The sequence below is a fragment of the Pteropus medius genome, unplaced genomic scaffold (genome assembly GCF_902729225.1).
Source record: "Pteropus medius unplaced genomic scaffold, Ma_sr-lr_union100, whole genome shotgun sequence".
NCBI classification, from domain to species: Eukaryota; Metazoa; Chordata; class Mammalia; order Chiroptera; family Pteropodidae; genus Pteropus; species Pteropus medius.
The window spans coordinates 14363793-14377790 of NW_024356249.1; the positions used below are offsets into that span (position 1 = coordinate 14363793).

Below are 13998 nucleotides of genomic sequence, written 5' to 3' on the forward strand. Positions count from 1 at the left end.
ATGCTGTCTTTATAGTGTCCTGGTATAGAGCTTAACAGAGAATAGGCACTCAATAAATGTTATTGACTGGCATAAAATATATTTAACAATAGTCAATATAAGTGCAAAAAAACTCCTCTGAAAACTAGAGGGGAAAATAAATCTCTATTGTTTTATCCATTTACGAGCATCGTTCCTAGATTTTATCCATTCCCACAAAAAGTTCACATAGTTTGTGTCTCTATTAACATTAAAAATATATACATCCATCTATGGCCATGCCACCCTGAATGTGCCAGATCTCATCTGATCTCGGAAGCTAAGCAGGGTCGGGCCGGATTAGTACTTGGATGGGAGACCACCTCGGAATATCAGATCCTGTAGGTGCTAAAACAAACAAAAAGTATAATTTTCTAGACAAGATATTTGCTTCTCTAGGAGACCACAGTAATCATCACATACATTATATATCTTGAATTAATGCAAGACTTTTCTCATGACATTCCGAGCACAAAGGTTACAGCATGTTTCTATCTTTCTTTCCTCCCTGTACTTCACAACCAACTCAAATATCCAATACTTCCTCCAAATTTTGCAGAAAATGGAAAATTAAAGAACAGACTATACTCGATCGTTGACGAATACTCACAGATTGAATAGGGACAGAAGAAAAGTATCGTCTTATTGTGGAGTCAATCTTCTTATAAAAATTATGAAATCTTTGAGATTTTAATAAAACAGCACATATTTGGGAGTTTCTTAGTCTGGTTGTTTCAAGGCAAATAATTTAGAAGTACAAATTCTAAGTTATGTAAAACCCAGTAAATAAATGCAAATAACAATAAAATACTTGACATTTACTGAGAATTTACTCTTTCAGATAGTCTTTCAGTACTTTGCATGTATTATTTTCTTTAATCTTTGCCATATTCCTTGGACTATATCGTGTGTGCAGGTATCTTGTGTGTATATGTGTGTCACTGTATCAGAGTGAACTACGCATTTACTGGTCAATTTGTGCTGGCCATCTGCATATATTTTTACCCATTATGTGTAAAAAGTGGAGTCCTTGAATTCTCTGCTGGAACTCAAATTCTAGCTGGAGAGGAGCAAAAGAAAAAGCTGAGCAAAGGGAGGAAAGCGATTTAAATGTAGTTGCCAGGAAGATTATTGCTTCATAAGATATAAATACTCATCTTGAAGTCTCAAAAATAATTTGTTGTTTGTATCTAACTTTTGCAAATGCATACTGTTTTTATTAGCTGGGTTTGTGAGTTGACAGTTTTCCCATACATACTTGCAAAAACAGTCCTTCCATTTGACTTGAAAAGATTCTTCTCTCTGTTGTAATATAACTTTAGCTATAACTATACCACAAAAGATAATAGACTGCCCACTTCCAAAACACTTAAAGAATAGTTTGTGAATTTTTTTCTCTATTACTATGAGAGCATACATATTACCATAATTTCTTATTTTGCTCATGTCTGTTTCATGTGCATCTCCTCAAGGATTAACTTTTATTGTTTTTATCTACTCAGAAAACTGCAGAGCCTAGGGTGGGTACTCAAACAATGTTTGTTCAAAGAAAGAATGATTTCATCTGGGACTCGAAAGAGTTAATACTTTCCTTTCAGGTCAAATGCACGAATTGATTCTCAACCAGAAAACAGACCACCTATAGCTATTCAGGTCACACACCTGTTTCCTTAAATATCATTGCCAAAACACACATATTCTATTTTATTACTGTGCATTCATCTTTTTCTAGCATTAGAGGTATTTCATTAGGAAGCAGTATAACTTCAATTTGTTTTTATGCTCACCTTCACAAAAGTAAAAATGAATCATTGAATAAATTCAGGTGTATTTCATGTACTTATGAAATGGTACAAACCAATTACACTCTTACACTGGGCATCCTTTATTCAATTATCCCAGAGCATCAACCAATGTTATAATTACTTGAAAAGTTAATATTTAAGGTAGAAATTTGGCGAGAACATTAGTGTATGCACAAAATTGAACATGTTAATCAGAAATTATTAGAGCATAATAAATTTTTAATGATCAGTTCTTCTATTCAGTTTCCTTTTTTCCCACCCATCTCTTTATTAGAGGAGAGGCAGAGAGGGTTCTCCAGAGATCCACCATTGGCCCTCTTGTCACTTAAAACACAAGACCTCTGGACCTTATCATCTATATCTGTAGCTTCAACTACCACTAATATACTGATGATCTCCTTAACCAGATTTGGGTAACACATTGGTATTTCCAGTGGAGTTTAGGATCTCTCTGATAAGCTCCTCAAAACTTGATGTTTCTCCAAACCTTCTTGTTTTCTAAAAGTCCATATTTCATCTATTACCAGTCAAGTTATCCTGTCTTGGGAATCGTATTCTATTCTTGACTTCTTTCTCAGCTTCTTATACATATTCTATTAATTCCTTTGTTCATCTATTAAGCTTTCCTTCTTTCCTTGTCTCCTGTCTTAAAGTGAAGCCCTCACTATTTCTCTCCCAGATTTCCTTAGTAAGCTCTTGGTATCTTGCCTCTGATTTCATTGTCCTTACATTGCTCAAGATTGGCCCTTAAGGATTACAGATCACCTTATGCCTTATCTTACTTAAACCTTTATGTATATCACTATTTTCTTCAGGATATGGTTTAAATTCCAAAGCATGGGATACAAGGCCATGGACACGTGCCCGCTATCCTGCTCGATGCTGAATTTGCCACTGCCTGTTCTCTAGTCTCATCTCCCCCATCTTCATATGTATCTTTCACTTCAGGTATGCCAGTTTACTTGTACTTGTTCAAATGTGGCAAACAATTTCATGCCTTTGCAAATGTAGTTCCTACTTCTACAGTGTTCTCACCCTCAAAAACTCTGAATTATTCATTCTTTGAGATATATGTCAAGCATCCTGGAAGCCTTCCCTTATTCTATCCTGAATGAAGAATTTCTCTTCTGTGCTACCATGATCTCTTGGTTGATTAGAACGATCATCAGATTGCAATACCAATATTTATTTTCTATTTTTTTAATAAATATTTTTCTCACTTGTCATTCTTTAACCTGCATACTTCTTAAGGTCAGAGGCTGTATCTTGTTCTTCTAAGTATACCCAGCATAGTTTTAACATATATTAGTTTATTAACCAATGTATGTTTAATTAATGAAATCTTTAAACATTCTCTTTGCTGTCTTTTGGATATTTCTTTAACTTATGCTTCTTAAACCGTTTTCATCTTTATAGAGAAAACTCTGTATATTTTATTCTAAAAATTATTGGATGTTTTCCAGTGGGATCCCCAAGGCTTAAAGAATCTTTAGTTTGATAACCATATTTAATAGGAAGAGACTAATAAGCTACCACACCAAATAGTATTAATTAATTAATAAAGGAAACTGAAAAATATACCTTTCCTTAGCAAGAAAAGGAAGGGCAATAAAGCTGTTATATTTAAATTGTAATTTTATGTCCCTAGGAATTAAATTATTTTAGTTAGTTTAATAAACATAATACATTTAATATGTTGTTTTATAATTAGACAAATTATAATAGAAAGAGCCGCTATTTGAAATTAGAAAGGGCTCACTATATTGAGTCCAATTCCATTAGTTGTTAGATCTGCAGAAAAGAAGATACTCTAAGTCTCAAGTTCCTTATCTGTATAATGGAAATACAAACAACCGAGATAATGTATGTAAAGGACTCAGTGTAGTACCAGATACTGAGCATGTAATTATCATCACCTGTCTCAGAAGGTTACTTTGGTGACATTATTAGAAAAGCACATTCACAAAACTTCACATTTAAGGACTAGATCCTATGACAAATTAAAAAGCTGGTCATTCATTGTTTGCCTTGCAAAAATTAAACACTGTCTTTTAACACATCAGTTTTTGAGATTTCCTATTCTTTGGTAGTTGGAGATCAATCGCACCCTCAATGAACACCTTTTATCACTGTGGACACTCGTTAAAGATCGATAAATTGGCAAGGAGCAAATGCCTTCTTGTCTTTCTACCCCATCTAGGGAGAATGTCAGTAAATGCAGTAGGAAAGCTTTTCTCTTGTTTGCTTAACTGTGAAAGTGGCTTGAATAAGCTAAAACTGCTATTTGGCCACGGGGTAGAAGAGCTCAGAGCCAGTAATTTTATCTGCTTGGTGATACTTCCACTGAGCTTTATCACCTCGCTGCCAGCTTGGCCACTGCACACTGTCTCTTGCGCTGAATGCGGTTTTCCCTGTTTCCCCCTCCGTCCGGATTAAGGACACCTGAAACAAAACGACAGATATAAACTCCAAGGTGGTTACCGCATTGGGAGTGAGAAATCTGCGCAGATAAGACAGGCTTCAAGTGCAGCTACGTGACGCCCACTTGAGGTCAGAACCAACAGTGACCAAGTGTGCGCCCCAGGGTGCCGCGGGCTCGTCCAAATGCTTAACGGTGCTGGACACCGGGCGTGCACTCAAATATTTGCTGAATAAATAAATGTCTACACTACAGAACTGTCGAGATAACTGCATTCCAACCCAGAAAATAATCGAGCTATATGTGAGTTGAATCAGTGTGTCATTTCGCAAATATAAAATCTATCCTGCTCATGTGTGTACAGGAACAAAAACAAATTAAGAAAGCCTCACGTGTTTTGCTTTTTGTTTTTCAAGAACGTTCCTCTGACTTTTATAATTTGGACCTCACCATGAGCGTCAAACGGCAGCAAAGCAGATTGAGAGACTTTTCAAAGTCTCCTCCCAACGTTATTTGGAGGCGACCGGCTCCAGCCCCACTTTTCCGCGCTCGAGTTGAACCCTGGCTACCAGGTTCGCGTCCCAGAGGTTCTGGCGGCTCCCCTCACCTGTGGGGTGGGGGTAGCTCTCTTGGCCCCTGTCCACCCGCCCTCAGGGAGCTTGCTAGAGAAGGAGGCTGGGTGGTGAGGTCATGGCAGTCCCAGCAACCCCGGGTGGGCGCACACAAAGCCACTGCGCTCAACTAGTCTCTGCTTTTGGGAACTGGGCGCCCGGGCCCCCGGGGCCGCGGCGGCGGCGCGCGCACGCGCACTCCGCGGCCCCGCGCCCGCTCCTCAACATCGCGTTCCACGTGTTGCTTGTTGTAGGCGCCACAGGTTCCCCACCTGCACCCGGGCGCTCTCGTCGCTCGGTCCCCGCCCGCAGACGTTGGAGGACCGCCGGGTTGGCCGGCCCCGGGCGGGCCTGATTAATTCACGAGGCGCTCGGGCTCACCCCCAACGCTAACTCCGCCTATTTAATCCCGGCGGCTCCCTGTCTCCCGCTCCGCGTCCTCCTCCCGGCTCCTGCCCGCCCCTTTCGCCCTGGCGGTAGGAAACACTCCTGTATGTAACTCGACGTGTCCGGAAAGCCCTGGTCAGTTTCCCTTTCGTTCTGCAGACGCTGCTGCCAGCCGCGCGCCTCCCTCAGACCCGGGGCGCAGCGTCCGGGGGTGAGGCTCCTGGGGGCCGCGGGCCGAGCGGCGGGGCGGCCAGAGCACCATGCTGGACCCATCTTCCAGCGAGGAGGAGTCGGACGAGGGGCTGGAGGAGGAGAGCCGCGATGTGCTGGTAGCGGCCGGCGGCTCGCAGCGAGCGCCAGCGGCCCCGGCTCGCGAAGGGCGGCGGGAAGCGCCGGGGCGCGCGGGCGGCGGCGCGGCCAGACCCAGGAGCCCGAGCCCCTCGGTGCTCAGCGAGGGGCGAGACGAGCCCGAACGGCAGCTGGACGAGGAGCAGGAGCGGAGGATCCGCCTGCAGCTCTACGTCTTCGTGGTGAGATGCATCGCGCACCCCTTCAACGCCAAGCAGCCCACCGACATGGCCCGGAGGCAGCAGAAGGTGAGTTGCGTGCAGGACCTGGCGCCTCCTGCCGCCACTTCTTCCTACCCCAGGTTTTCTCCCGGGAGGGCGCTGGGGTACCTGCCCGCTGTCCTTTTGCTCAGAGCATTTCTGTTAGTTTTTGAGGGCAAGGGAACCTTTAGGGGGCGGGGAGCATGGTGTTTTAGTCTGCTGGGTATCGGGTTGCAGCGGACGGGTCTTCGCCCCGAGCTTAGCAGAAGCTGTTAGCTTGGCATCCGTGAGACAGAGACCGACCCGGCAGCTCTGGCCGTGCGGCGGGGCACCGGGCAGGCTGGGCTCTGGCCGGGTTAGAGCGCAACTCCCATCAACTTTAATTTCTAACGGCAGTGGTGCATCCTATTCACCTAGCCCAGCCGGAGCTGGGCTTTGCCGAGGCTCTGTGTAGTTAGGCGAAATAGGTGGAATCGGGACACTTATGTTGGCTGGAAAGAAGTCTTCGCTAGAGCAAAGGGGCATAAATGTTCCTTGGTGAATAGAAAACAAAGTAAAATCGACAAGTTTCCTGTACTGCTTCATAACTAGGACATCAAATCTAAACACTGCAGAAGGTATGCAGCTTTGTAGAGGCGCTATGAATTAGTAATTCCTGGTCCGAGCAGGCCCCATGAAACACACTGTTGATCAAAAATAAGTTTGGTGCATAACCACTTCATAACGAATGCCTTTTCTCCTCTGTCCCCTTAAAGAGGTAAGGAGTTTTCCAGGTGAGATGTCTGCCAACTTTGATTTTAAAAACAAGACCCCAGGGGTCTAACGTTCTGTAGCAGTCAGACAATAGCTCAAATTGCCCTTACTGGATGTTTTCAACAGAAACCATCTAGGGTATCTCCTTAACAGAATACTGAACTTAGGTTCAGTAGCTATCTGCAACGGTCTCCTTAGTTTGGGATACGATATCGAGACCCAGCGATGCTGTAATTTGCCCCAGGCATACTAGATGAACAGATGTTTATTAGTTTTCTAAAGTAGTAACTTCGGTGTGTGAGACATCTCTTAGAAATTTGGAGAGCTTTTGAATTAAATTTTGAAAAACTGTAGTTCAGAGTAAATGCAGTCTTCCCACCACCTTCCTACCCCCAGCTACCGGTCTGAAAACAGGCCTAAACTAAGTGGCTGTTCTGAATCGTTCACTCTCTGGGATGCTTATAGGATGATGCTCTGCTGCTGGTGGTTAATTACACAGAGCTTTTAAGTACCTAACCCTCTAGGTAATTCAGAGTCACAGAATGCTGGAGCTGGAAAAGACACTAGGATCCTCTGGGCAGACCCCTTATTCTGGAGGAGAGAAATATGTCAGAGTAGCATTTCCTAATTCTAAACCTATTGGCATGAGTGAAGACAACATTCCCCAGGTCAATTTTGGGTGCCCTGTGGAGTTTTGTGAGCCTTCCGTCCACTCCTAGGTGAGTACCATACTTTCTCATATATAATGTCCCTTGAATTATTTGCATTGAGTTGCGTTACCATTACCTTTTCTGAACTCCTTAGGTGATGCTACTTTCAACTTCAGTAGTCATTCTTAAACTGAGTGTAATTTTTGACATATCTTGTGACTTGTGGTCACAAAGTTTATGAGTATCATCCATCTCTGGTGTTTTCACTTATATTTCATTTAAGCTTATTTTTAGTTCCATAAAGTCTTAAAAACGGTGTGATAAAATTGAGATATTTTTCCTGTTTAGAATATTATCCTCGAAGTTCCTGTTTGGAATATTATCTTTGGAGATGCTTTTGTAAAAACTAACTTACTGGTAGCCGATTTATACTGTCCATACTTGTTGCATTTTGTTAATGAAACTCTCCTTTGTTTATTCAAATAGTGCAGATCTCTTTGACTCCTCCTGTTTAAACATAGGCATACCTCAGATATTGCAGGTTTGGTTCCAGACTGCATCAATAAAAAAGTCATAATCTTTTTGCTGGTGGAGGGTCTTGCCTTCAATCTGTAAAAGACAAACAAAACAAAACAACCCAAAATACAACCCTTGTGAAGCGCCATAAAGCACAGTATAATAAAACGAGGTATACCTACAGAATATTTCTGCAGAAATGGAGTTGGCAAACAGGTGCATTTACAGTACTACTGAGGAGACTGTTAGGACCTTATTGAGGCATTACCAAAAAAAAATTCCAAAGGGCAGAAAAGCAAAACACTGCATATGTTCTGCGCAAAAATATTCAGAATGCTTGGAAATTTCTATTTTCTAAATGTTGAGAACATTGAGTGTTGTTGAACTTTTGTAAACTTTTTTTTTATTAAGGGGGATATCCCAAAATGTATTTCCTTTAGACTTATTCAAAAGATCCCACACTTTTTTAATGTGCTGCTTGCTGAAGGGAGCTAGAGCAATTCTTGGCAGTCAAGTTTCCTCCTAGGACAAAGTGAAATGGGAATCTAACTATATTCTTGTGAATTTGATGCACAAGCCAATAATTAATGCCCAAAGCTTTAAGTCCAAAGTTATACAAAGCTATAGTTGGGTTATATAAAAGAAATAACAGAATAACTGCAAAATCACAATCCATTGTTTATTTTTATTTTTTGTCTTCAAGTCGGACATTTAGTAAAAGGATTTAATAGCTTAAATTGTCACGGAAATGTACATTGTCACTTACTCCTCCCAACTTTGAGAATTTAGAAACTCGGAAATTGAGATCTGAAAGGCTCCTCATTTTATAAATGAAGGAAATTAATCACAGAAAGGTAAGAACCTCACTCTTACTGTTAGGGATGATGAGCTTCTGTGAAGAGCTGGAGTGTTTCTTTTCACTTGGCTAAAATGGCCCACAAAACTAGTCGGGAAAGCTTAATAACATTAAACTAACAGTTGACTAAAACATGTCTTTGATTTTGGCTGGAAAATTTCAACTTGGGAATAATAGTTGTCAGCTTATACCAGATGGGTCCCTGACTGCTGATGACTTTACAGAAAATTAGGTGGTGTGGGTAAGGGTGGACCAGACACTGAAGAAGTTCGATACCAGGTGTCACATCACTTAAGGGAACATATCAGGGCTTGAGCTGTGAATAGTGCTTAAGCCTCTGAAAATTATTTACCTTCATTACATTTGCACAATCAAACTGCTAACAGTATTAGTGATGAACTTTGGATGATTCTGTATCATTGGTTAAAGGTAAGATCAGTGTCGAAACGAGAAAACAATGACAGACGAAGCAAATCAGTTATTAAAGGCGGTTAGTCGAACCTTTGAAAAACACTGAAACCCTGGAGGAAAAAGTAATAAAGGGAGTCCATGGTGGTTAGAAGGTAGGGAGAACATAATGATCACCACAGTAGGGGTGAAGGACATTCACTCACAGACCTGTGGGTTTAGACTACCAAGTCTCAGTTTTTAACTATCTGGTGCGCATGACTTAAAGTGCTAACAGTTTTGGTTAGGCAGGAATCTCTAGGTTCCTACTTAGTGGTTACTGTGTTCATTATTTTTGTTATTAAAGTCAGATGTTGAGGAGTCAGCTATTCTTTAGCAGTAATGAAGGAATGTTAAAATGGTACCTAATAACTTGCCATTTGATTCATATGCCTTTTTTCTTTGCATTTCTATGTGCATTGCCACTGTAATCACACTAAATTGTGCCTTATTAAGCCTTTATATAATCACTCGCACCACTTTGCATAATTTTCCTCATTAATTCTAAGTTTGAATAATGTATACAAATAATACCATGAAATTGCAGATGGCGGGGAAGTAAGCTGCTTAGGTAAAATTGATCAGAAAGAGAGCATTGTGGGGAAATAGTATTGGATGACTGCTATGCAGTGGACCTTGCCTACAACTCTCCCATCTGAGTATTATACTACAATAAAGTAGCCACTTTTATCTCTTTGGAAATGGTAGTCCTTTCTGTGTGCGAGGTTTTTTATTTTTTTTATATTTTATTTTTTGTCTTCTGACTGCTTGCTTAGGTGATTCCCAAGTTCAAACTCAGGGAAAGAGCTAATTTTTTGTTAAAAATTAGCTATAGGCTTAAAACATCTGAGAATGACTTAGGAGTCATTGTGTCTTAGTGGTTATGTTGCCCCATCTTTGCGGTCTAAGATACAATTGTGGCCTAATATATTCTTAGCACAGTGCATGGTGTGTAAGAACTTAGTAAATGTCTAGATTCATGGAAGTGTCAGATTTAGTCCCTCTAAAAAAAATTAGATGTAGGATGGAGGCAAGATAATATCAAGACAAAAGAAAAGTCTTCTGTGCTGCAAGAGCTGAAGGTGTTTTGAGACCTCCTGGACTCACTCTACCATAAAGAAAGCCATAAAAATGGTAATACAGCTAGTGACTTTAAAGTGACTCTTTTCCGCTACCAAACCTAATGGAGATGCAGTGTAGAAGCCTTGCAATATGCTTTGCTTTCTTGCTTGCAGGGTTCCAGCCAATCTGGTAATAGTCTAACAGCCATGCTTTGTTCTTTGGTGCTTTGGTATGTTATGGTGCAAATACAGAAGGGATGGGTTTTATTTGCTTTTTTTTTTTTTTTTACAAGATGATAATGCCCTCATTTATTAAAATTATTTTATTAGAGTTGTAGTTGGTCCTGTGCAGTTTTTTGCAGCCACATTTTTTGTTTGTTTGTTTGTTTCAGGTTTACAGTAAAGTGGTTAGACATTTATGTAGTTGATGAAATGATGCCCCGATTACTCTTATCACCCACCTGGCTCTATGCACAGCCATTACAGTAATATTGACTATATTCTCTATGCTTTACTCTACATTCCTGTGACTAGTATGTTTGTACTTCTTCATCTCTTTACCTTTTTCTCCCATCACCCCAACTCCCCTCCCCTCTGGCAGTCACCAGATTGTCCTCTGTCTCTGTGAGTCTGATTTTGTTTAGGTTATTTCTTTTGTTTCTTAGATTCTGCATATAAGTGAAATCATACGGTAGGTATTTCTCTCTGACTTATTTCACTCAACAATACACTCTCTGTCCATCCGTGTTGTTGCAGATGGTAGGATTTCATTCTTTTTATGGCTAATATTCCTTTGTTTATGTGAACCATAACTTTATCCAGCTGTCTGTTGATGGGCATTTAGGTTTCTTCCATATCTTGGCTATTGTGAATAGTGCTGCTGTGAACATAGGGGTGCATAGATCTTTATGAATTATTGTTTTGGTTTTCTTTGGATAAATACCCAGAAGTGCAATTGCTGCATCAGAAATTTGCTGCTTTTAATAATAGGGAATACATTGTCCTGTGGGGAGTGAGTTGGAAACCACACATAAAAATAAAACCTCAGGTTGGACTCAATGTCAGAAATATGCTTGTTGCTTCCTTTGATTCATCTAACCCCCCATAGGGTATCTTGAGACCACAGCACTTAATTTGGTGGAATGAGTTATGCTAATGAGAACTCAAACTGATTAAGTGATGTTGGTGTTAGCGTCTTTCAAAAATCAGCTGTAATTTTAATATGCGGCTGCTTATAAAGCAAAATAAAATACTGTAATTGTATGGTTTCCCTCTGCAGTTTTTTTTCTGTTAATGAAAACAGCCCCCTTCATTTGTACGCTCACAAAATCAATAGCACAGTTCGTAAGATCATTAAAGACTTTCAAAACATAGAAAAGCCAAGTGCCAGATTATGAAATATGGGCATTCTGAATGGAAAATCCTACCACTTATTTTCTAGTGATGCAGGCCTCTTTTGAGTTATTGTGCTACTTTAGCTGCTTTTAAAATTAATTTAGACCTTTTGGGGGAAGGAGGGGTAGTCACGTCATGTATTACTGTTTTTTTTTTTTTTTCAGTTTTTAGGCTAGAAAAGACAATGATTGTAAATAGTGAATATATTATTGGAACAAATGACACCTTCCCTAGAGTTTTAAGAATATTCAAGAATCAAATTATGGAATTGTTGTCCCAAATCCATAACATTTCATTTTGCGATCACTGTGTTTAAGGTACCTAAGGATTTTGGTTTTTGATAGTTCTTAAAAAACAAACAGACAAACAAGAAGGCAGTGATTCTTATCCTTAGCTGTACATTGGAATTGCCTTGGGGAACTTATAAAAATCCTATTATCTAGCTTGTATCTCAGACAAATCAGTCTGGGTAGTCTTAAAGCTTCCCAGGTGATTCCAATGTAATACCAAGGCTGAGATCCATTGCTTTAGAGGGAAGCTGAGGGAAATGGCGTATCTTCACCTAGGCAAGGTAAAAATATTTGCAATAATGATTGAGGTTACCGAGTAATTTAACCAGTATTTCACATTAAGGAAAAGGCAATGGGGAGGCTCTAAGGAACAACAAAAAACAAGTCTAAATAATCTAGGAAACGCAAAGATCCCAAATAGCCACAGAAATCTTGAGAAAGAAAAAGGTTGGAGGTATCACACTATCTGATATTAAACTATTAAACAGTACTGCAAGGCTATAGTAATCAAAACAGCATGGTACTGGCATAAAAACAAATGTTATTTTAATGGCACAGAATAGAGAACCCAGAAATAAACCCATGCCGATATGGTCAATATATGACAAAGGAGATAAAAATATACAATGAGAGAAGACAGTTTATTCAATAAATGGTGTTGGGAAAATTAGACAGACACATGCAAAATAAAACTAGACCACTTTCTCATACCATATACAAGAATAAACTCAAAATGGATTGAAAACTTTAAGACCTGAAACCATAAAACTAAAGAAAACGTAGGAGTAAACTCTTCGACATTGCTCTTAATATTTTTTGGATTTATCTTGGTAAAGGGAAATAAAAGAAAAAATGAAACTATATCAAGCTAGAAAGTTTTGCGCAGCTAAGGAAACCATCAGTAAAATGAAAAGATAATCTACTTACTGGGAGAAGATATTCACCAATGATAAATTTGATAAGGGGTTAAAATCCAAAATATATAAAGAACTCATACAACTTCAGAAGCAATCTGATTAAAAAATGGACAGAACATGAATAGGCATTTATCTAAGGAGGGCATAAAGGCGGCTAATATAAAAAGATGCTCAATGTCACTAATTCTCAGACAAATGCAAAGTAAGACCATAATGAGACATCACTTCACACCTATCAGAATGCCTATCAATAAGTGTTGGTGAGGATATAGAGAAAAGGGAACCCTTGTGCACTGTTGGTGGAATTGCAAATCAGTGCAACCACTAAACAGTTTGAAGTTTCCTCAAAAAATTAAAATAGAGCTACCTTATGACCTAGCAATTGCACTTCTGGGTATTTATCCAAAAAAATCCAAAACACTAACTTGAAAAGATAGATACACCCCTGTGTTCACTGCAGCATTATTTACAATAGCCAAGATATGGAAGCAACCTAAGTATCGATAGACAGTTGACAAAGAGATTGTATATATATGCAATGGAATATTGCTCAGCCATAAAAAAGAATGAAATCTTACCATTTGTGACAACATGGATGGACCAGAAAGTATTATGCTAAGGGAAATAAGTCAGAGAAAGATACCGTAAGATTTCACTTATTTCACTTATATGAGGAATCTAAAAAAACATAGACTCGCAGAACAAATTGATGGTTGCCTAATGGGAGGGGTTTTGATGGGCTGGTGAGAAATGTGAAGGGATTCAGAAGTACAAATTGGCAGCTACAAAATAGTCACCGGGATGTAAAGTACAGCATAGGGAATATAGTCAGTAATATTTGTAATAACTACGTTTGGTGCCAGGTAGGTATAGACTTATGGGGGGGATCTCTTCGTGGGTTGGTTATATAAATGTCTAACCATTATGCGGTACACCTGAAACTAATGTAACATTGAATCACAACTAATTGAGAAATAAAGTAATTAAAAATATCATCTTCATGGAATCAATACAACATGAGGCAAGTGCTCAGTTAGGCTTTTAAAAGGTCTTCAATTAGGCAATATGGTGGCAGTGATTAAATTACATTAGCAATTGCGGAATTTGTTCATAAAGCTATGGATAGATCACTACATTAGCAACAAAATGTGGTGTACTGAAGGTAAGCCTGAGTGTTGCTTTCCATTCCAGCGTGAACAGGGAGAAAGAACATAGTGAAATCTCCAAGTTGGGCTTGACATTGAGTGATGCCTAACTGAAAAGTAAATTTCGCAAAAGTCTTTGAAGATCATTAGTGGGTGGAATATTTTCCATGTATGCGGTAG

General features: G+C 39.6%; 1 protein-coding gene and 1 pseudogene across 16 annotated transcripts in view; both read left to right on the forward strand.

The window, feature by feature from the left end:
• The first annotated feature begins 247 nt into the window (after positions 1-247).
• LOC120601431 (uncharacterized) lies at positions 248-366 on the forward strand (annotated as a pseudogene).
• A 4777-nt stretch (positions 367-5143) lies between these two features.
• CADPS2 (calcium dependent secretion activator 2) overlaps positions 5144-13998 on the forward strand; it is a 477993-nt gene continuing 469138 nt past the window's right edge. For 6 of the 16 annotated variants that reach the window (XM_039860896.1, XM_039860905.1, XM_039860897.1 and 3 more), the window contains exon 1: positions 5145-5836. In XM_039860896.1, coding sequence (XP_039716830.1) covers positions 5501-5836 — 336 coding nt within the window. In that variant the 5' untranslated portion in view covers positions 5145-5500. Of the gene's footprint in view, positions 5837-13998 lie in introns of all 16 variants that reach the window. The other 10 variants (XM_039860907.1, XM_039860908.1, XM_039860909.1 and 7 more) reach the window with 4 other exon arrangements.